General features: G+C 36.3%; 1 protein-coding gene across 4 annotated transcripts in view; it reads left to right on the top strand.

Moving 5' to 3' along the window:
- Positions 1 to 17,026, top strand: part of HMGCLL1 (3-hydroxy-3-methylglutaryl-CoA lyase like 1) — a 150,680-nt gene extending 133,654 nt beyond the window's left edge. For all 4 annotated transcript variants that reach the window (XM_063097532.1, XM_063097531.1, XM_063097530.1 and 1 more), the window contains 2 exons: positions 13,243 to 13,368; positions 16,925 to 17,026. In XM_063097532.1, coding sequence (XP_062953602.1) covers positions 13,243 to 13,368; positions 16,925 to 17,026 — 228 coding nt within the window. The remainder of the gene's footprint in view (positions 1 to 13,242; positions 13,369 to 16,924) is intronic.
- The last annotated feature ends 8,263 nt before the right edge of the window (positions 17,027 to 25,289 follow it).

Genomic DNA, 25,289 nt, shown 5'->3' with positions numbered 1-25,289 from the left:
AATAATAACATTTTATTCTAGGTGCCATGCCATATATTGAAGGTATAATGGAGTGGGGTAGAATGAGGTTCCAGGTGCCATGAAGCTGACATATATTGCTTGCTACTTAGATTTTTTTCAAAAATTTGGTCTGCACAATCTCACAAACCATCCCTGGTGGTGAGAACTGATAACACTGTTCATTCTTTCTCAGAACCACTGTGCTTTTAATATTTTTTCTTTTAAAATTCTTTTTCTTTCTTTTGTTTTGTACTTCGTAACATTTACTTGTATTCCCACAATATTAGGTAGGCCTCCTACTAACATCCTTTTTGGAACTAGAAGTTATTTACCTCTTACCGTGAAATTCCAGAAACAAGAAGGCCTAAGTTCTAAGTTCTAGGTCCATCTCTGTAACTGACCACCTGTATGACTTTTGGTAACCCCCAAAAGCTTTTTGGTAAGAGTCTGGGAGTCAATTCCTTTTAAATTAATCATGCAATGATATAAGAGATTTTGGCTAAATTGTCTAGCTGTAAAAATCTGTGATTGGCAGATTATTATGAAAAATAGATGGTGGCCACCCCTTTAAAGATATTGTTTGCACAATGTTTATAGATCTGTGCTCTTTACTTTTCCTTCCTCTTCCTCATTACCATTGTTTCTATCCATTTCTTTGGGCACACATTGAAGAGTGTTATGAGACCGGGGTAGGACCGAGCCTTAGAGAAGCCAGTGTCAGGAGCTAGAAATGAGATGATCCACTCTTTCTTGGACTCTGAGCAGACGGAGCTCAATTATTATGTTTTTGAGAAAATCGGTCATTTGTCTTTCTCAAAAGCTTCACAGTCTTTGTTCCTTTTACATATCTCTGTGCTTCTGATTGTCCTTACCTTCATACTATGTCAAAGGACAGTTTTCTCTATTAATTCACTGGCTCACCTCCCTGTTTCTGCCCTAATCCCAAACTCTTTACATCTATGAGGTTTTCTCTTTGTCAATTTTCTCCTCTACGTGTGGCATCATTCTTTACTTCCATTCAGTTAGCTCTTTCCTTTACGGCTTCCAACCGACACATCTCACATGACCTCAGTACCTCTCCAGACTTTACATACCACGCCCCGTCAAACTTCTTGCCCAACTCGCTTCTTCATTTTATCACCACATGTCCTCTGCCTCTATATCCTTGTCAAATGCTTCTTAAATACAGCATTTAATGAGTGCTATGTGACAAGCTATTAAGTGCTTTCCATGAAAGATCTCATTAAATTCTCAAGTCTGTGAATCAGTTCTATTATACTCATTTTACTCTCAGAGGAACAGAGAGGTAAAGTAACATTACCAAGATCACACAGTTAAGTGGCAGAGCAAGTTTAAACAGAAGTCAGTCTCTTGAAACTGATCTCTTACTTAAGCACTAGGCTATATTCTCTACATTAAAAAAAAAAAATCTATTGCCATCTCTATCCTGTCCTGAAATGATCTCTTTAAAAATTTGTCAATGGCATAAATCCAATGGATTTTTTCAGCTGTCATTTTTTTTAGCCATCTGCATCATTCATCACTGTGGTGTATTTAGCGAAACTTTTTCCACCCTGACTTGTGACATTGAACTTTCTCCTGAACTCCTTGTCTCTTTTGCAAACTCATCTTCCTTCTCCTAACTTCAAAAAGCGAGTGTTCACCAAATCCAGAACTTGAATCTCTGCCATTCTTATTCCAGACATGTTCCTTCAGAGAATTCAGAAATGAAATGTCAAGATAAAATGAGGGTTTTTTTTTTTATTTTTAATTGATCTAAGAGATAGCTGACTGCCTAAAGAAAAAAGTAGCAATATATTATGGGTTTATCTATGTAAAATTAAAGGGAAGTAAACAATAGCACAAAGAATGGATAGAGGGAATTGAGAATATGTTATTATAAGCTCCTTTTGTACATATGATCTGATTATTTGAAGTTTCATTATGATTAATTAAAGATGTGTATTGTAAGCTAGAGGGCAACTACTAAACAATTCAAGGAAGAGTTTGAAATATTGTCAATAGAAGAGATAAGGTGGAATCATAAAAATATTTGATTAACAAAAGACAAGGTAAAAAAAAAAGAACAGATGGAAATAGAAAGCAGCTAGCAAAAGGGCAGATTTTAATTTATTGGTTTGTATATGATTTCTAATTGGCAATACTAATATAACGGTGCATTGCAAATATGAATATGGCTCAAAGACATGGATGTTTGTTTCTCTCTCATTGAACAGCCTACTGCACATGTTCCTCATCAGTGGGCATCTCCAGGCGGTCATTCAGGAACCCAGGTTCCTTCCATCTTGTGGCTCACCATTCCCTAGGGCCTCATTGTCATCTGCATTTGGCTCAGAAAAAGGAAGAAGGGATGTAGCTTCTGAAAAGACTTGTTTTAGAAGTGGCCTCATGTTCCATTGGCTAAACTATAGTCACATAGCCATACCTACCTACAAAGGCAGCTTGGTAATGTCATCTAGCCTAGAGTCCCAGAAGAAAAGGAGATAGATTTTTGGCAAAGAGATAGCACTATCTGCCACTGATGAGCAGTTAAGACAAAAAAGGTGAGAGGTTTATACACATTGTTATTCATAAAAGTCATCTTGGAGTTTGAAACAGTACATACACTTGAGCTTTACAAGAAAAAAAGTTAGATTTGAGGGTAGAGCATAGAAATCTGCATTTTTAACTAGGACCTCCGGTGAATCTGATAGTTGGATTATCTCATTCTGAAAAATACTGCACATGGCAGGAGGCAGCCATTGTGGCTGGAGCAGGATGTATTGACATCTGAGATGTTTCCAAGAAGAGCTCAAGTCTCTTGCCTCTCAGGTGTGTTCTGGGGACTAGCAGCTTTGGCATAATTTAGAAATTGTTAGAAGTGCAGAATCTCAGATGCCACCTCAGACATGTTAAGTGAAATCATATAGTCATTAAAGTTTGAGGAGCACTGGCCTAGTTATTTTATGCCAATATATTTGAGAGCATGGATGGCTACTGAAGAAGTGAAGGAATAGGAGCATTACCCCTTCAAGAACTTCCAAAAGTAGATGATTCTGAGAGGAATAATCTATAGAATTTGAATTGAATCCAGAAAATAAGAGCCTGAGATAGGCTGATATACTTTTGTGGGTATTGCACTGTCAGAAGAAGGGAATGATGGTGAAAAGAAAACTGTATGTTAATAAGGTTCTTTCATCCTAAATACATGAGTGGTATATGTTTATTATTAGAGGACTGAAAAAATCTAGAAACACAAATGAATTGTACCAACAATGTTTGCATCCTGTTCTTTTATCTTTCTTTCAAATATTCTTTGAAAATATATAACTGTTTCATAACAGTATATCTTATGTAATTTATTAACTATCTCTCTATTGTTAGATGTTTAATTTATGGGCTTATTTCTACTGTTAAAGCACTATTACAAATAGTATCCATCCATGAACATAAATCTATCTGAGCATTTCTGGCTATTTTCTTGGGCTAGCTTCCTAGAAATAACAATCACAAGGACAATAAATATTTACTTTCTGAAATCTTTTGATAATGTTTCTAAGCTGTGCAGAAACTTTTCAGAAAGTTAAAAAAAAGTCTCATAAGAAAATGAAGCCTTTTGATTTGTCAGTTCTCTCTTCCTAATTTACACCCTGACCCCTGGTGTTGTAACATGGATGAAATGAAATCGTTTAATAATGCATCTGACACACAGTTAGTGCATTATTCAGTATTACCTATTAATATTGTTGGGTTTACACTCCTACACTGCCTCATACTAACTGTATGAAGCAGGACATGTCACTTGTCTTCTACGAGGCTTAGTTTCCTAATCAGTAAAATGGGTGTATTAGTTTTCTGTTGCTTATAACAGAATACCAAACTGGGTAATTTAAGAAATGAAATTTATTTTTCTAAAATTTTGGAGACTGGGAAGTCTTAGGTCCAGGGGGCACATCTGGTGATGACTTTCTTGGTGGGAACTCTCTACAGAGTCCCCCAGAGATACACAAGGCATCACATGGAAAGGGCTGAGCAAGAGCACAATTCCACATGCCTCCTTCCTCTCCTTATAAAGCCTCTCGTCTACTCCTTAATAACCTATTAAACTATTAAACCATTAATCAATGAATGAATTAATCCAATCATGAGGGCACACTTCTTGTGATCTGATCCCCTCTTAAAGGCCTCTCCTTTAAAATACCATAGTTGGATTTCCCACCCTTTTTTTAACACTGTTGCATTGGGGATGAAGCTTCAATGAATTTCAGAGAGACATTCAAGCCATAGCAATAGGCATATATTATTAGCCACTTTGCATTGATTTTGTGGGGCTCTACATATGCTTCACATATGGTACAATCCCTGTGACAAAATACGTTTTCAATAAATGTTCACTAATAGTGTTTCTTATCTTCTCAGTCTTACTGAAATTTCCTTGTTATCCGTTTTTCCATTTTTTTACTCCCTTCTATGTATACACTTCCATTTCTATCTCAAATTAAATGTATCAAACAAAGGTAAGAATATAAGTTATCACCTTTCTAAGACAAGGGGCAGTGAAGTATTTAGGAAAACTTCTTTTGAAGATGAGAAATGTTATATAAAAGCAGTAGTAATCACATTAACCTAGTCATCCCTAGACATAGCACTATATACATATGCCTATTTTTACATACAAATTTTGATGTATACTTCAGTTTATTAAAACAAACACTGTGCATTATTCGTGTATGGTAAGTTTCCATTTTCTATGGCTCACATAGCATGATATTACGTTCGCAATACACATGAATGCAAAATAGGGTTCCCTCTCAGGGGGTTCCATAGCGCTCAATGTGTAACTACAGTGCTGGTTAAGATGCATCTCAAGGTAAGATCTGGGCTTACTGGAAAGGGTGCTGTGATCCTTCAGTCATCTCTGGCCTGGCCACTGGAATAGGAGTAACACCTTATGTATGGTGATTCCAGTTTTCTGTGGGATGGAATATTAGCCGTGAGGAATATGTTGAGAAGAAAAATATTGGAAAATGAACATATTTTCGATATTTTATCCAACATGAATGTTCACTTTTTTTTACTCTGAGTAACTTAAATTCAAAAATGAATAGTTTCCCCTATCAGAAAACTTTGTTATTTAAAATTAAATCTAACATCATTACAAATTTTTTAAAAAAGTTTTAATCTTAGAGGGTAAGAAAATTAGATGACTTTTCAGAAAAATAAAGTTACCAAATTCTAAATGGGACTTTAGTAAACTTAATACCTAAAATTTTAGGTTTCATTAAATATTCTGAAATTGTAAATACATAGAAGATTATAAATTCTGAAAAATCTTTTTTTTTTTTAACTTCTTACTGTATTTATCAGTTTTGTTTGTGGAATAAGTTCTTACAACACCAAGAAAAAGTCAAGGTAGTACTTTATTTTAAATTAGCCAATCAACATGTCATCTGAGCATCACACAAAGTTAATATTCCTCAGAGCTCACCTAAGACTGTAGTAAGAAGCAATGTGCTCATTATGCATCTACAGCCATGTTACCATTTTCCAGAAAAAGTGGCCACTAATATTTTTCCCATTTTTCTCAGCTCTTAAGTCCAAGCACTTATCTGAAGAGCTCAAGCAAATGGAGCACACATAACCAAATTCACCAAGTTTATCATATCCTGTGCCACTGGTTTAATAGTTCGAGTAATTAGCTTTGAGAAAAGTGGGAGCCAAAGACACCTCAATCCTTTGACTTTGGGGTTTGTTGTTGTTTTTAACTTTAGGGAGTTTTAGTTCTCTGAACCCTAGAGGCAATTGCTTCTTATTTGGTAACAGTAAATTAGTTCTCAGTGACAGAAGAAAATACATAGTAATTTTAATTTCTAATGCTAAATTCCATGAGCGAAAGGACCTTTGCATGTATTCCAAGTCCCTGGCATATAAAATATGCTTAATAAACTTTAAGTCAAAGGAAGAATAAGCAAAAAGATACTGAATATTTTGAACTACTGTTTCATGTGTTCTTCATCATTAGGAAAGGTGTCCTTATTTTAAATGTAGGAAAACTATTTATTTGACACATTAAAACTATGTTTGCGATTTTCTTGGTCTGGAACACAGTGGGGTTGTAAATGCTTGACTTTAATTTGGTGGATTTTGGTGCTACATTGCCACCTTGTGGTTACTCATTTAAAAATATTCAAAATCAAAAAAGACAAAAAAAAAATGCTTTGTTTTCATGGTCTTTGGTGCAAAAATATGGTTGTGCTATATGCTTACACACACGCACCAGGAATCTGAGTCTGAAAGTAGTGCTTTGTGTTTGAAGAGGAAGGAAAGGAACATCTTTCTAAGAGTAATCCTTTAATGAAGATAATTTCTTAAATTATAAAATGAGGTTAGTGGCCCATCTATTATTTTCAAATACATAATGATATGATATGATTTCAATGGTAAATATGCATATGTTCCCTCTATTTACTGTAAAGAACTGATGACGGAAATTTTTTTCTTCCTAGTCTGCTCAGAATTTGTTTACATCATATTATATACCATTTCTAATGGGAAAAGGAAGTAGATGGGAAGAAAACAAACATAGTAAAATCAAATTTTCTAAGAAGACTATGACTAAAAATTTCCAAAGCTACTTGTTTAGAAATAAGAGCATATAATTTAGTGTATGTATAACATTAGCCATTGAGAAGATCTTTATTTCGGGGGAAGAGAACTGCACATTTGGTAGAGAAGGGGATTTAGGGGATATTGAATAAAAAGATATATTTTTAAAGTACTTTGATTTTTTTTGAGAGAGAGACTATTGTTTTATTGTAACATAGTTGATTTTACATATCTGTGGGGTACAGAGGAATATCAATACCTGTGTGTGATTTGTGATGCTCAAATCGAGATAATTAGTATATTCAACATATGATGTAATCGTTTTTCATGAACCTTTACCAATGCCTTTCTTATCTCCTCTTCCCCCTTTCCCACCTCTGGTAACCTCAGTTCTGTTTGGAGAGACTCTTTAAAGGAAAATAATATCTTAATATTCTCTTTCACAGTTGATGTATACTTGAATGAACTCTCTTTAAAATTGCTTACTTAAACTTTAAATCCACATACTGCTCTTCGGATTGATTCAATTAATTTGAGTAGAACTTCACAAATTAGAAATAATTTGATACTAGAAAAGAGGGAAAAACCATTTTCCAGGTCCCTTTTTACTCAGATTATGTGTGCAGATTAGCCCTCCAATTTGAGACCCTACAAAGACCAATTAGTTGCACAATAGTGATTTTAATTGAGAAATTCAAAACTTGGATTTATTTACACTCATTCTCATTTATTTAATATCATTCTACTGCAGGCTAAAGTGTGTAGAAATCTTTTTGTTGGTTTTACTACTTATACATGTAATTAACATTCATTGTGGAGGTACTGGAAAACAGAGACGAATAGAATTAAAGTAAAATAAATGACCTATAATCCCATCAGTGATGATCACTACTGTTAGCGTTTTGGTCTATCACCCAAATCCAATATTTTTTTTAGAAAATGGTATCCTGACTGTATATACTGTTATAACATCCTCTAACTTCTTTCTTTCACTTATGTATTCACATAGCATTTATCATTCCATTTTATAGCTGCACCATCAGTAATTCAAATTATCTCCCATTATGAGACATCTGGATTGTTTCCAAATTTTCATTCTTAAAACACATACTGTGATGAGTCCGTATGTAGATGTATGTATGTGTGTATTTTATACTAGTTTAAGTTTGCCTGTTTATCTTCAGTTCCAACAACACTGCCTTTTTTGTCACTGATGTTTATTAACATATAATGCACATATGGAAAAGTGCACAAATTATAAGCTCAATGAAATTTCTCAAACTGCTATTACCGATGTAATCAACCCAGTTCAAGAAATGGAATGTTGCCAGCACCCCAGAAGCTCTCCTTGTGCCCAGTTTTATTCACACTTCAAAGCATAACTATTATTCAACTTCTAACTACCTTGTCCAGTGTTGTATATTTTAAAACTTTATCTAAGTGGAATTATATTGTGTGTCCTGCTTTGTGCCTGACTTCCTTCATGCAATCTTTTGTTTGTGAGATTTGTCCATGTTGTTGAAGTTATAGATTGTCTCATATTTCTTTGCTCTATACTATGTTATTTTGTTGCCAATATTCTTTTTAAATATTTGCCAGTCTGAAAGTGTAAAATATCATAGTGTTATAGTTTTGACTCACGGTCTTTGATTTAATGTGAGGTTGAATGTGTTTTCTTGGCTTCACTGGTTATTTATATTTGCTCTGTTGTGACATTAGTCATTTATTGTCTCTCTGTGTGACACTGGTTGCCCTATTGTGAATAAATCTTTCACTGTTTCCCAAGCAATTGTTCACAATGAACTTTAGTTACAAAATAGAAGACTGACTTTTATTTTTTCACTGTCTCCTGAAAGGCCAATCAGGACTGAAAACTATGCTCTTTTGACAAGGTAACAAGTTTCCCTTCTGGGACTGCTGTAGTTGCAGGGTCTTGATTCTCAGCAGTGAGAAAAGGGACATGACACTTGGATTCCAGACCCCAAGAATAAATCACCCATTTGGTGGGCTGAAGCCTACCTTTCACCTATCATGCTGGTACCTCTGATTTTGCTACCTCATACTTTTTCGGGTCTTCTTTCCCAAACTGATTTCCTTGAAATCTTTATCAGTCATGGGTAACTTTTTGCTGCCCCAGGGTGCAGAGCTTCTCTAAAGTTAAAGTTGACTCATAAGGATTGAGAGAGGGCGAGATGGATAAGAACCTCTGCCTCGGGTGTCCACACACCTAGTTACACATAAGAATCATCAGGAGAAGCTTTAAAAAAAACACCAATGCCTGATTCTATCCCTAGACAAAGCTTCTTATTTCATTGGTTTGGGGAGAAGCTTGGCCATTTTTTAAAAGCTCCTGAAGTGAGTCTAATGGGTAGACAGGATTGAGAACCACTGAAACTTCCATCTCCTTGGGGATAGAGTCAAGTCTACTGAATAGATTAGTTTTAACCTATAAGTGAAGAACATCTTTGCCTATTTGATGTCATGGCCGACTTCCAGAGATGGGCCAACACCGTCATATTGTTAAGCAGCTGCCTCTTTTAGTTGCCTTTTCCAGCTACTGGACAATACCATAAATTTCACTTCCAGAGCATAATTCCTTATTCTTACTATTTTGATTCATAGCAAACGTAAATTGTCCTAAATGTACCAGGTTGGCAGTTATTAACACCTGAATATGATTGAACTTGTCAAATCATTATTTGAAAGGGGTTGTGGATAATGGAAAGAAAGCTATTGAGACTTTCCTATGTTGAGGAGAGTAATGAGGAGAATTGGAAGTACAGAAGCAAACAATCTACGTTTTGTAAACCTGCCTTAGGCTGCAAAAAATTCCAGGGCCTTTTGGACTGTAGTACTACCTTTGTAGGCCTTGGTAAAAATCTTGTCTTGCAAGAAAAGCTCTAGAAAAGCGGTTTAAAAAATGCCATCCCTTATTATGCCAAAAGGACATAGGATCCAATTTAAAGAGTTCCCAATGGCCAAATCTTGAACAATTTGAGCAACAAAATATATAAAGTACTATTGGATTATAATCCAAAGTGTGAAATAAATACCTATAAATACCTATGATTCATTACTGATATAAACATTTAAATAAATAAATTATTAAATATGGGAGAATGTACAAATCTCCCTTATAGAAGAATTCCAAATAATTTATATAGGTATTCCCCAGATTTTTTTTTTTAAGATTACAGTATGAAAGGGGGTGGGGGACCTTACAATGCAGATACCTGGCAAACACCACCTTTGCAATCAAGGGTAATATCAGCAGTCATAATCTGTTTGATAGTGTGTGCACTAGAGATGACGTTTTGAGAATGGCACTCTACCTTTGTAGTCTTCCTCTTCAAATTCTATAACTACAGTCTAACCATGAGAAAAAACAAATACAAACTGTAAGACACTGTACATGACCAGTGTTACTCAAAATAGTCCAGGTCTAAGAAACTGTCACAGCCCAGAGGAGCCTAAGGAGACATGACTACTATCATAATGTGGTATCCTGAAGAATTCTTGGAACAGAAAAAAGATATTAAGTTAAAAATATCTTTAGAAATGTCCTTAAAAATGTCTAAAGAAAGTTGAATAATGTATGGATTTTAGTTAATAATAACATGGCAATACAAAGATACTTCAAAAAGTTCAGGGAAAGATTCGTATTATCTTTTAATTCTATTTTTCCATGAACTTTTTGAAGTACCCTGGTATTTGTTCATTAGTTGTGACAAATATACCATAGTAATGCAAGATTTGGCAGATTCTTTGCTTAACCAAACTTTAGTCAGGCTTCTAAATCTTCTCCTAAGCCGATCTGTGCACTTCCTTCTAAAATCCAGTTTTATCAATTCCTGCTAAATTGGTTTAGCAAGAACTTCCACTCTTAATGTCTGATCACCCTCTATATCTGGTCAGGTCCCTCATCCTCCACCAACCCGCAGGTGATGTCTGACCATCCTGATCTGTCTTCAGCAAAAATCCTGTTAGGTGGGTGATATGTATAAAATTGTGTTCCCCAAGTTTTATGCATTAGAAGCTTGATCCTCATTGTAACTGTTGAGGGTGGGAAATCCTATTATGATAAATGAAAGGTGGGGCCTTGAAGAGGTGATTAAATTGATGGTTTAATGGTGGTTTTGGGTGTGGTTCTGAGGGCTTTAAAAGGAGAGTGAATGAGGAGCTTTCTCTCTGCTTCTACCATCTCACAATGTGATACGCTGTTTCTCTGAAGCCACCATCAAGGAAGACCCTCACTAAGTATTCCCTGCACTTTGGACTTCCCAGCCTCCAAAACTAAAGGCAATAAATTTAGTTTTCTTTAGGAAATACCCACTTAACAGGTATTTTGTTATAAGCAATGGAAACGGATTAATACAGTCAGTTTAGCCAGAATCCTCCTTTCCTTTGTAGAGAAAATATAGGAAAATGGTCAAGGCTCCCTCAGATGTCCAGAATCTTGCCAAGCATTTTATGTAAATATGCACATGCACCCAGGTGTTCCTTGGTTATTGTCTAATATAATTGCGCACATGCACCCAGGTGTTCCTTGGTTATTGTCTAATATAATTGCACATATGCACCCAGGTGTTCCTGGGTTGTCTGACCTGCACTCAGGTGTCCTGGGTTATTGGACTTAAGTATAAAGGATGAGTGGCTCTGATCCACAGTGTTCCCCACCCCCAGGATACCTGGGAGTCGGGGGCATGGGGAGGCCGCTACTGCTGCTGGAGATTGTTGCTGCAAGCTGTTGTTGCCAGGGCCCCTGGGATACCCTGAGAGGCCACCACCGCTGCTGCCACTGTTGCTAGAAGCTGCTGGAAGCTGCTGCTGCTGCTAAGAAAGCTGAGGACTGAGCTCATGTCATCTGCCAATGGCTCCTGGGATCTTTCCCTATTACCTAGCTTGTGGACCTGTGTGTGAAGGGTCTGGTGAGCCAGCCTGTATATGAGAGATCTGTGATCCAGTCTGTACAACGGGTTTGAAGGGTCTGTGGGCCCTAACCCTAGCAGTACAATTGGCTATGTCAGCAGGATTCTGACAGTTTCCCCAATTTTAGCGTTAACCATACATCTCTGATGTTTCCTCTTTGTAATTTTCTGTCCACTGAACCCCACGCTGTTCCTTGGCTATAAATTGCCACTTGTCCACACTGTGTTTGGAGTTGAGTCCGATCTCTCTCTCCCACTGCAAGACACCATTGCAGTGGTCACTATGCCTATCACAATGGTCCCTAGTAAAGTTTTCCTTACTATCATTTAACAAGTATGAATGTTCCCAATAGAGGAAACTAAGTGTGTGATATATGGGGAACTCTCTGTATTATCTTCACAAATTTTCTGAAAATTTAAAACTATTCTAAAATAAAAAGTTAATCAACACAAGGAAAGGAACATAGGACACAAAAGGAAAAGAAAGAAGGAAGGAGGGAAGGACCCATTAGACCAGTACATCAGCTGGGATCCTGTTTAAAATTCAAATTCTTGGATCCCAACCCAGACTTTCTGATTCAGAAGCTCTGGGATGTACAGCATTTGTGTTTCTGCTTTGGGATTGAGAACCACTGATCTAACCTGTTGCCCAAGAGCTTTGCTTCCAGGTGCTTCTCATTTTAGATGAGGTCATGTTACTTTTTCTTCAGGTCTGAGGAGGGAAGAATCAGGTTAGGCCTCTCTGCAGCTTCTGATTACAACATTGCCACCTTTCACAGAGGAATGAATATGCCTGCCTCTCTTCTGCTCACATGATTAACATCTGATCTACAGGGTCCTTTCCAGACCCTGTTGTGCGCACGTCTTCCTTCCCCAACTTCTCCAGCACACACAGATCTCCTGCACCTTTGATATTCCCAAGTACATAATCACGTACCAACTTTCATGTTTTCAGAGGATACAAAGCAAGGCCGAGTGTGAATTCTCTGGAGACAGAGGACTTCACCTACTAGATGATGACTTTGGGGATACTGTTTGATTCCTCTGTACCTGGGTTTCCTCTCTATGATTTGGGGATAATAGAAGAGTATCTGCCTCATGGGTTTTTGTGAGAATTGTGAGTTAATACATATAAGGTGTGGGTCCTATAAATGTGACCTGGTGTCTTTGTTAATGGTGGGTGTCTTTCCTCTTAAATATCTCTTCACTCCTTCCAAAGCAGAAGAGTTTTGTGTGCAAAATAATAGCTGAATAAAGATTGTGTGGTTCAAATGCGTGAATTGAGCCCACAAAATCCTATTTCAAACACAATGATCCTCCCCTTCCCCTTGATTTTGAGTTGGGTATTTTACATTTTTTATGTGATACTTTTAGGATAAACCTAGAGAACTGAAGAATATATAAAACTTGGGAGTAGATTATCCTTACTTTAAGCTCTACCACCTATAGTTGTGCTGTTATCAACAACTTACACCATTTTAATTTTGATCTAAGATTATTCCAGAGATCCATAGCAGAGTTGTTGTTAGTCTAAAAGACACAGTCAGAAAAGAAATCAGCACCCCAGGGACTGATCTAGCAGCAGGTAAGTGAATATGTTTGGATAATAGGTTCAGATTTTGCTTCTTTGCTCTTTGCCACAGGTTAAAAAGAAATGCAATAATTTATATGCCATACATACACAAGCCTTAGGTGTTTTGTTTTTCAGATGGGAATTAACGTAGTCGACTCTTCAGTATCCGGTTTAGGTGGCTGTCCTTATGCAAAAGGTGCTTCTGGGAATGTAGCCACTGAAGATTTGGTATATATGCTTAATGGCCTGGGTCTTAATACAGTAAGTTACTTTACCAAATCTTAATATTCATGTATTCCTTGCAGCTCCAAATTGGACTGCTTCTTAGATTTGGGAAGCAATTTTGAGGTCAAAGTTTTACTACACTTCTGCTATTTGCTAAAATGCACAGTGGGAAAATACAATAAAAATTTCTTTCGGGGGCTTTGTAAAGTAACTTATTGCTGTAGCTCATTCCCCAATAATGCTACCATTTAACATTTTTACAGTGCTTCATGACCTCTAAAGTACTTTTTCATGTATTATCCAATTTGATTTTACACACTTTGTGAGTTAGAGCATCTGTCTTTGTTGTTATGATGTTGAGTTTTGCAGTTTTGTTTTTTGTATGGATGTTTTCCTTGAAGGAACAGAGGTCTTGATTGTCTCACAGTGACAACTAGGACTTCTGGAAAAGAGCCCAGGGCACCTTTAAAATGGTCAGTGGAAGAGGAGAGCTTAATAACACATAGTGTGTGAGACACTGGATGGCAAGAGTAGTCTCTTTACAGGGAGTGCCTGAAAAGTCACGTGCTGTGCAATAACATCCACCAAAATCAGCAATTCGTTTTGCCACATGCTCGTTAACATAAACTTTTAGCCTATGGGGTAAATTATTTTTTGGTAAAAAATATAAAAGGCAAGAAAACTGTCCACAGATGATTAGACATTTAATCTCCCTGACTATCCTCCAGTCCAAACTGTTGGGTTCCTCTCTTTATTGCTTCCATTCTGTCCTCTGTATCTTTACCTGTGGACTTACCACAAGATTGTGTCATGATCTTGTTTATCTGCGTAGCTTTCTGTGCAACCAGAGAACACTAATTACAGCTTATTCATACTCAGTGCCTGTGGCATAAAGATGCTCAATAAATATTTATTGAAAAACTGATTTCACTTGGCACTAAACACCAACAGCTGTTTCCTATAAACACCAAAAACTATTGCCTATCTTCTCTGGTTAGGAATAAATATGATTTCATTTACAAAGCAGCTTAATCATTTCTATGAGAAGGCCATGACAGAAACTAAAGAGAAATAGGTCTTTTCTTGGAGATTTAGATGACTGAATTGAACTCAAGTGACAGCTGATGCTTGATATGTGTCAGATCATGTTCTATAACTTTGTAGTCCAAATGCAAATATATCATCTATTCTTAATAATTTCACAATTCAAGGAGGATTGTTACATTGAGTAGCTGCCACAATTCAACCAGTTACCCAAGCTAAGAAAGCAAGATTCTCTGTAGAATCCAATATTACTATGGATCTTAGGTCTAATCAATTACCAAGGGCCACTAATTGGACTTACAAAATATTTTGGTTGTTTGTGCCTTTCTTACTATCCTTGCTATGACTGCATCAGTGCAGGTTGTTATCTCTTTCCTGGGTGTTCATCCTCTACACTGGTCTGCTGGTTCCAGAGTTGCCTCAATTTATCCTTCATTCTAGCATCAATACATTCTTATTTCCTGAAAAGCAAATCTATGCTCTATCTCATAATCTGGACTATTCAGACCTTTTCCAGTGTAAAAGGTATATTTTTGCCTTTTCTCCATATATACCATGGCTTTTTGTGCACATCACCACTCATATATATCAGAGTACTTTCGCCCATCATTCTCCATATATACATACCATGGTACTTTGGCCAGTTCTCCATATATACCATGCTATTTTTCAGATATCTTGCATTGCTCTTCTTTTTGGTATAGTGCCCGACCAATCCTCCTATCTCTCGATGACTCATATTCTCCATATAAAACTAGGGTAAGGATTTACTCTTCCTGGCTCCCTTCCCTAACACATTCTTCTCTACTCCTTTTTCCTCAGTGAGTTGGCTGCCTCACATCTCTGCCTCCATAATCACCTGGGCATACCACTATCTGTGGGTTTAACTATGATACAGAATTTTCTGTTTATGGGTCCATATTGCCAGCTTGACCTGAGTCCAGGACCACCTGCAGATACCATATCCTTGAATGCTCAAGTCCCCTATATAAAATGGCATAGTATTTGCATACAACCTATGTGCATCCTCCCTTATATTTTAAATTATCTCTAGATTACTTATAATACCTAATACAATGTAAATGTTATATGAATAGCTGTTATACTGTATTTTTTGTATTTGTATTTTTTATTGTTGTATTGTTATATTTTTTGTTTTTTCTTTTTTACCCAATATTTTCTATCCACTGTTGGATGCAAGATCGTAGATATGGAGGGCCAACTTTAATTCAGAAGTGAAAGACAAATGAAGCTAATTGTTTACAAAATTTAAATATCATTGGATTAAGGATATTAAACTAAAATGTGCCTAACAGATACTCTACCTGATGCCATTACCGTGACAAAACCAAATTTCTCAAATCAAAGCAAACGTTAAAGTGTTAGTATATTGAAAATAACTGTATAATAAAAAATAAATAATGAAAATTATTTGAATGTCATTATACAAAATATTTTTCTTGATCATTCTTAAAAAAATTAAACTACAAAGAAAACAGTACATTAAACATTTCTAAAGAGAAGTAATTAGTTATATGAAAATGTCTTCAATTTCTAAAATGATGATCATTGTTATGAAAAGCCGCTATGAGTACTTATACTTGCCTATTTTAAGAAAAAGACAGACTTCCATAAATATTTAAAACTACTTGTGGATAGCAAGGATGACTGAGTATATTCAGTTCTAAGCCCACATTGTTTCTGGTCCGTATTGAAGGAGGTCACAGTATAGGAAATGCTACAGAAGGACAAATCTTTGATTAATCCAAGGGAGTGATCTGCCTCCCTTGTGGCAGCAAAAGTGCTGGGTGGAGTCTTCAGTGCTGACCTTTCATTACACCAAAGCCAGCCAAGAGATAAGGAGCATGCCCTGAACGTGGCCTTCATACCCAACTGTGTATCTGTAATCCATGGATTTACCTAAGCCTTTGTTGATCCTATTTATACTTTCAGATAGTACAACCTCTCAGGCAAACAAGTTCCAGATGTGTACTAAATACTGCTTCATTTTATTAACTTACTACTACCTCCTTCAACATTTTAACAGTATGTGTTTCTAAATATGATCATGTATACATATACATGGCGTTCACCTTTTCTGTAATCCTTAGGGCTTTATCAAGTTTGTTTCTTTGCACAGTAAAGTTACTTTTTTCCCCTAAGTCAATTCTTATCTATAAACTCCTCTAAACCATTATCATTTTGATTGTTCTTTACTGATATACTGTAGACAGTTTTCTCGTTCTATTATTATCCTTCCTAGACTTTGGGTACCAGCCTGAATTACATTGGGTTATTCAGATATGTCTAGCCTATGTTATTACATAAGGGTGAGATTCGAGATAAGTTTTAGTAAAGCAGAAAAATCTAAAATGTGGACTACATGATTCATGAAAACAGATTTTGCCCCCAAATCAATAATGAGCAACACTTTGTATAGTAATTTTAAATGGTTAAGCAACTATTAATAAAATTTAAAAGGGATCTGTTTTGTCTTTTTTTCTCTCTAATACCTCTTCCCTCTGGTATCCTTTCTTTTCTTTACCAGGGTGTGAATCTTTACAAAGTGATGGAAGCTGGTGACTTTATCTGCAAAGCTGTGAATAAAACCACAAACTCAAAAGTAGCACAAGCCTCCTTCAATGCTTGACTTGAATGGATTTATGACTTAAGGTTGAGAAGATACATTTCAGCTACATATATTCATCTGAAAATCATTAATGTTAACTTGTTCTGAAATGTGAAGCAATAGACAAGAGTGGGGGAAAAAGATACTTTAAAAAAGATTATAACTGGACAGATTATGAAGTCGACAGAAAGAAATACCAGTCATCAGGTAAATTGCAAGCTGAGGATAAATAATGAAACTTGTAGGCATACTTTTGAATTTGGAAAAAAGTCTATTCTTTTGCTTTCATAGAAATAACTTTTTAATTCAGGAGACTTGAAAATTGACTTCAGATTTCCCTAAGTATCAAATACTGTGTTAATACTTAATCAAGCTGGCTTAGCACAGTGTATGTATTGTCAGTAGTTTATGAGCTCCTGCACAGAGTACAGAATGTGTGGCCTCGACATTATGCGTTATGCCTCTGGATCTCAACTTTCCATTTGCCAAGTCAGTTAAGTTATGGACCAAGAGCCAAATCTCCGTTTGACCCTACATAATTTTCAGCAACAGAACTTTTTATATTTCAAATATGGCTAACATCTGTTAACTATTTCAATGACTTTATCTTATTCCAAGAGACTGTGGTCAATGGCAAAATGCCATATCCTGGAAACATATTATGGCCTCCCATGTTTGTTACATGCATCCAGTTTACCATACTTTACCTTTCATCAGTTACAGTAAAAATCATTGTGGTGTTGCTCAATTATTGAGAAATTCTAAGGTATGATTTTTGTACTGATATCTAAGTTGCAGTGATGAGAATAGGTTGATATGTGTACCATAATCTACTTTTATAATTTTCACATGACTTCCAAATTTCCAAAGGAAATATCATTGTGATTCTAAGAATACTAAGACAGGTTTTCATTTATGAAATAAGTTCTTTTCCATTAATTCAGGGTACTTTGATTACATTACATTATTTTTCGGTTGACTTTTTTAATGGTTATTTTTAAAGTTGAAGTGGCTGAACTTTTGTCTATTGTAATAGAAAGCATTGCTGGAAATAGCAAAAATTAATATATCAAAGATTAAGAGGAGAGTGGGAGGACTATGTTAAGAAAAAACATTTGTGTAACCTATCCAAATCATATGGGAATAGCATCATTACAGGTGGGTTTGAAAAGTCAGTTTTATTATTTATATAGACTTCTTCAAAACTGGGTGATTATATCTTTGAATAAATTTTAATATAAATTGAAATATCAAAGTGAGCATTGTGAACTTTCTAGTAAATATTTGTTAAAACCATTGAAATAAAAAGAAGTTTAAGAAAATGAGAAGTACTGATTGCAACTAAGTTAACTTTAAGGGTATACAGTAAGAAAAGAATCACAAGGGAAACATGTTGGTAATTGACAAAACTGAGCTAAATTCCTATGGAAGAGGCTAACTCATCAGCTTGTAGTTTTGCAGCAGGAGTTGTAACAGCACATTTGTCTTCCAGAGTATTGAGAGCTATTCTCTGTATCAGAGGAGTGTTGAGAGCTATTCTCTGTATTGGGGGGTGGGAGAAGTGTGGGAGCAGACAAAATTGTAGCTGGTTATGGATCTGTCTCAGTTACATCTCCCTGGCGCATCTCTCTTTGTGAAGTGCACACCCCTGCACAATGCAGGTTTGGTGTCCACAGCAGAATATGTACCCCATCTTTTGAGAAGTCTCACTTTCCCTATCTGCTATGGAGCTGTGGAGTTCTTAGTTTCAAGATAGTTTGAAAAGCATCTGTTGCTGTTAACGGCTTATAGAAACAGGGAAGGAAAAAACATTGCTTTTTTGAAATGAAAACCATGGACTTTTCAAAAGGCAGAGCAAGTAGGTCAGAAACCCCAGGTGCAGCCGAACAGTTACATGATACCCACGTCACTCTACTGATCCACTTCCGTGAATATGTTGATGCTGCCTAATCACGCCACAACAAAGCTTGTGGTTTAGGTATTTGGTGTCCTTTCTCCACTCAAACCACCTAATCCCATTTTCTAGTTTAAAACTTAAAGGAAGCTGCTTTTCTGTTTTTTTGTGTTTATTTGTTTGTTTGTTTGTTTTGTTATGTTTTGGAGGCAGGGGGGATCACATAATCATAAGGCTGCCTGAAGTCCATAGGCAGAATCTCATCAAAGTTATATTTCAACTAACCAGGAAACCTTGGAATCATTGCAGGATTCACCCAGACAAGCCACCCATACAAATATTGATACCAAGTTTAGCTTTGGTGAAAGGACTTAGGAATGGCAAAGCAATTATAACTTTTATTGAAATACAAATCAAAATAATCTTTTAAAACATTTGCCTTTAAGTCAAGAAACGTATCATTTCTGTGTTCGAAAAAATGTAATATATCAGATATGTGTTGATGATCTGTTATAGACAAAGATTTTAAGACTAAGTTATCTGAAAACAAGAAATTTTCTACATTCTGGATTCATGAAATTCACAAAGCAAATAAATGGAAGCTGGCTGTCTATCTGGGAAAATTCGGAATGCCCTTTTATGCTGTGTTTTATGATCACTACAGTATTTAATAAATACCCCTTTAGCTGTACTTATATAGCCATTCATTTCTATATAGGTGCATCCTGAATCTCCTAAATAATTAACTGCAAATATAAGAGTAACAAGATTGTCTAGCATTAAATAAATAAGCTATAAACAACCCTGTCGCAATTGTAAAGAAGAGATAAAACTAGAAGCTGGGAACCAGCCAGCAATCTGAATGGAAGCAATAGACAAGTGAAGGATTATTGTGGATCCTGATATTCATTTTGCTGTTGTGGACTAAAAGATACAGGTTTTGTGCTTGAATGGGGCAAGCCTAAAAGTTAAAAGAATAATTTTGGAGAAACAGAGTAGAGAGAAAGGGAATGAGTAAGCAAGGAAAGCAGGGAGGAGGGATGCAGGAATGGAAGGGATGAGAGAGGGCGGGAAGGAACAAAGAGAGAGTGAATAAGGACAGTACAAGAAACTATTCTTTCCCTTGAACAGCTCTAGTAGAAGGACAGATTCTGCCATGACAGAGTGCATTAAGCTGCTTTAAACTGCAGGTAACAGAAAACTCAGTAGACTGAAGCAACAACAAAAATTATCTCATGTGACAAATATTTCAGAAATATTGCTTTTCCACCACCGTTTAATTCAGTGGCTCAATTATGTTACAAGTAAATAGGTTTTCCCTATTCTACTGCTTTTCCAGTCTTGAGGTGTTGGCTCACCTTCAGGCTCCTGATCCTCATAGTTGCATGATTGTAGCACTTCCAGGCCTCACATTCCACATTCACATCCACGTTCATCAGCTGCAGAGTGCTTTTTTTCTTCTTCAATGTCTTTCTTAATCAATGAAGAGTGTCCCCCCCTCCTCTATCCCAAACTTCCTGCCATGTTTCATTGGGCTGAATATGATCATATACCCCTTCCATAAACTCTTATTCATGAAGGAGTAGACCACTAGGATAGACCAAATAATGTGGATAGTGACCTTGGAAAGATCAGAGAATAAAACCTGATGGGAACACATTTGGTGGGACAGGGTGGAGGGATTTAAGGCAGGTAACAAATCTAAGGAAGGAGCCTATATCCAATTACTCTGAGACAGGAGAAAAGGATGGAAATAGGAAAATGTTGTAATTTGAAGGGTGTAGGTTTTAAGATGGAAGTAGTTGATCCTATAATTGGTCTCTCACTTTTTTTCTTTTTTTCAGGGAAGTAAATAGTGAGGTCATGAGGCGTGAGAGATGGGAGTGGAGTGAGGGCTTATGAAGAATGGTTAAATTCAAACCCCACCTATTGGGAATAGGTAATAACACCCCCACAGCAGCATTAGAAGTTAGCTTACTCTACTGACGATTTCCAATGGCTGTTACATGCTGAATCCAAGTTCTCACACTGCCTTTACCACTCAGCCTTTGACACAGTCCCACCTATGTGAAGGACTTTTTGGTTTCTGTGACACTGTTCTATCCCCCTGTCCTACCATCTCCCTGACTGTTTCCTCTCCCCCTCTTTTATTGTTTGTCCTTTTCTTTCTCTCCTTTATGTTTAACTACAGCCTCACAAATGCATAACTGCCTACATCCTTACCACTCAACATGTGGCCTCGGGCCAGCAGGGTTGTCATCATCTGCGATCTTTTGAGAAATGCAGAATCATGGGCTCCATCTCAACCTATTGCATCACAATATGAGTTTTAACAAGATCCTCATATGACTCACATGCACACTAAGTGTGAGAAGCACTTGCCTGTTTGACACCTCCTCCTGGGTATCCGATAGGCATCTGAAGCTTCACGTATGCAAAATGTGCCATTTTCTCTCAAGCATTGTACTCTAGCCCACTGTCTTCTCCCTCTCATAGAACAAGGCAGATTCAGGTCCATCTCAGGTCCTTTACTTTAGTCATTTTCTCTGCCTGGAATGCTCATTCCTTGAGCATGACTAGCTCCTTCTTGTCATTCAGCTCACAGCATAAATCTTACTTCCGTAGTAGGTCTTCCTTGACAACTCAGTCTAAATTCTTTAGTAAGTCCTTAGTTACTTTCTCTCATATCAATTTGTTTGAGTATAAATTTTATTATAGAATTTTTTAACTCCCTATTTATTTGTTTATTTAGTGGTTTATTTTCTGTCTTTCCCCAACAGAATATATGCTCCATGAGATCAATGGCTTTGCTGTTGTTCGCTCTTACTTTCTTAGTAACCAGAACACAGTGCTAGGGCCTGCTATTGTATCTGTCCAATAAATGTCGATTGGAGTAAAGAATAGAAATGGGTTTAATTCAAACATCTAGGAATTTAAGGAAGGAGACCATTCTACCTAACTCGGTTTTCGAATAAATATATGTGTGTGTGTGTGTGTGTGTGTGTGTGTGTGTGTGTGTGTGTGTGTGTGTGTGTGTTTATTTATATTTAATTTCCTGAGCTCTAATAGTTTTTTGGGTTTATTTGTTCTAAACAGTTTGGGAGAAAATGCTTATTGAAAGTCCCTAAAATATATGTTAAATGATTGAATTAAGGAATGGATGACATTTATAAGTGTAAGAGAAACAAATCTTTTAAAGCAGGAATCAAGCCAAAGTGAAACCACTGGAATTGATAACAAATCAACAATATCAATAACAATAAAAACCCTCCTGAGGTGGAGTAGAAGCAGTAATTATAATTACACAGCTTTGCAATGAGCATCGAGTACATGCAATTCCTTTTTATCGCTTTGTCTTAAATACATACACATACACACACGCACACACATGCATAATACACTATTCCACTCATGGCCAGTAAAACTCATTTTCCTCATTAAACTTCCTGTAAACTGTTTCTTCTTTATCCAAAGAACCAGAGTGTATTTTCTGTTCAGAATTCCACTGTCATCGAGGAAAAGCAAGCCTTTTATACCAGCTGCCATTTATGTGATCGAGAGATAAAAATTTCATAATAATTTGATATCAAGGCCTCACTAATCAGTATTCCTTCGATAGTTCTCATTTATAGGTATTTCAGAATCAAGTCTCAGAATAGATATAACCATCACTTCTCCATGGTGATAAACAAACTTATTTTCTGTGGTCTCTATTGAGGCTGTTCCCTCAGCGATGCTGTTTTAAAAGATCATACTTTATCCTCTTCCATGTAAAGGATGTCTTGTCTTAAACGGCCTGCTGTGATCCCCAAAATACAGCTCATCATCAAACCCCAGCTCCATGTGGTCTTAAATTGGCACAAGAGTCCCATGCTTTCCTTATTATGCCACAGCATTGAGCTGTGCATTCTGCATTTCATACAAAGGTAGTTTGCCGTAGAAACCTATTATGAGACTTTAGCTAAGTAAACTTATCTAAAGAGCATCATAGTAGGCTCAGTCTCCATATCTTGCTTCATCTAAAGTAAAACATTTCATAGTCTTCTGACTCCTCGATGTTTTCTTTTACCACTCAGGAGACCAGAGGCTGTTCCAGGGACCCAAAGGATGTCCTTAACAGTACACCATTATCATTAGGTGTTTAATGTGTGCAAGCAAGGTTGTCCTTCATAGTTGTCATTTTGGGAAGCCATGCATTATCATTATAATGCTGTTGTCTCTTAGAATTGGAATTGCATTGAGTCCCTTCATATAAGAAACTAAATTTCATACTGGAGAGTCATAATCTGTTTTTATGTTGTGCTGATATTGTCAGTAAAGATAGCATTGACCTTTTTTTTAAAAAAATGTTTTGTTGCTTTTAAAAAACTTGATATTAATCAATTAATTTATTCACATTATCCATTAGATTTTCATCCAAATGACATTCAATTATTTCAAAATATCAAATCCAGGCTGAAACAAGTGTAATTTTCTACTTTCCAGGTAATTCAAAAGAAAGTGGCAAATGTTTCTAAGACGATTTCAGTGATCAGTAAATACATATGCTTTACTGACAATATTTGAATAGTTGTCTAGAGTTGGATGGCAGTGATTTTGAAGGAGTATCATTCACTTCTATATTTGTTTAAAATATTTTATTTATTTTTATTTCTTATAACCCATATACATAGTACCATTTAATTTATCAAGTAAATTAAGGATAACGATTAAAAATACATGATAGCCAGGTAAGCATAGGTTTCTACTTTACATTCCAACTATTTAAAGAAGAAACATTTTTGTAGTAAGTACTGCTGTCGTAAAAAATACGTTGTTATAAGTCAAATATGACTTATTTGTTCCCTAGTTTACAAACTTATCAAAAATGTAAGGACATTTGTAATATGGATTTGATCTACCGTTTACCTATCCCCTTCTAAACTACCCTCCATAGCCTGTTCAAACCCCTTCAAAACAAATCACTACTTTTGAATTTCTGTCTTTCCTGATGCTCATTTCTTGTCCTCTACTATCCTCCCTCAGGTAGGTAGTACTCAGCCAGCATGTCCCCATGGCAATTTGTCCACCCTTGATCACCCTTCATTGTGATTATTTGCCATGTGTCAGTCTTTCTCACTTGACTTTGAGCTCCTAAAATATAGAGGCTGTATTCTTAGTGACTCCTGTGATGTCTGATATATTGCAACATTTTGTTAGTGATGACTGAGTGAGTAAATGAATTGACATAATTTTGCCATCTTGATAAATTAGGGATGTTATTATAAACTTAATTCAGGAACAGTCTCAGTTGCCATAGAGATATATTGAAGAAAATATAAGCCTTGCCCTCAATGGCCTAAGATGGTTTTGTTTTGGAAAGCTGTGCATTCATTTTCCTAATTTGGGGAAGCTGGGAAACTCTTACTCTTAAGTCACCTCTTGGCACTTTCCATTTCACTTACTATTTTAAATCCCCAAAGATGGGGAAGCCCAGCAGAGTTTTAGTAAGCAGCCAAGATATATTTGAACCACTGTTGCTAGACTTGTCTCACATACAAGTTAATAAGCTGTGAATGAACTTGAAGGTTCTCCTGTAAGAGAACTGAAAAAGCACAAGTGCAAATCAGGATTCTTATTTGTCTATAAGTTTCAGCATAGTTAATTTTATTCATTAGTTTAACAAATATTTATTGAGAATTTTGTATAAAATAAATATTTTGCTATGTTCTGGGGTTTTAACAGTGAATAAGGCAGACACAGTCTCTGTCTTTATTGGTACTGTGTTACACTCTAGTGCTGGGAAGTTATCTTCTAATGCTCAGCAAGTTTGCAAGTTTGCAGTTCCATCTGTAGGCTGACAGGTATAGATGCACAAGTGACAGGAATAGATGCAATTGGGTAGCTCTAAAGTATATCCTCTTGGTAGCGTTTTCCAGGTAAGGGTCTACATGGTGCCCAAGGCCTAGATCAGCCTGTGTTATTGGGAACAATGATTGGATGGTGCTTAAGTAGAAAAATATAAAGGAGCTTCTAGATGAGTGGAAGTAATCTCGATTTCTGCAGACATACTGGTGCTGCTGTGTACTTGTCTATTTTTATGTTAACCTATATCCTCCTCAGTCATAATAGGTCCAGATTACTTATCTTAGTTTCAACTCACTTTTTGGCCTGAAATTCTAGCATCTGCAGGTCATTATGTACCATTTCATGGATTTGTTTATCACTTCTGTCCTCAGCTCTTTGTCACAATGCCCAAGTTAAAGAGCACAGTATGGACAGGAAAAAAAAAAAAAAAAAAGTTGAGACCCTAAAAGTCTAAGAATCTGGGCACCTTATAAATTTCCATTGATTTACTGAGCACTTACTGTAAAATTAAGATTGTGTTTGCCTTCAAGAAGACACAACACT

The sequence above is a fragment of the Cynocephalus volans genome, chromosome 5, assembly GCF_027409185.1.
Source record: "Cynocephalus volans isolate mCynVol1 chromosome 5, mCynVol1.pri, whole genome shotgun sequence".
NCBI classification, from domain to species: domain Eukaryota; kingdom Metazoa; phylum Chordata; class Mammalia; order Dermoptera; family Cynocephalidae; genus Cynocephalus; species Cynocephalus volans.
This window is presented reverse-complemented; position numbering and strand designations above follow the sequence as displayed.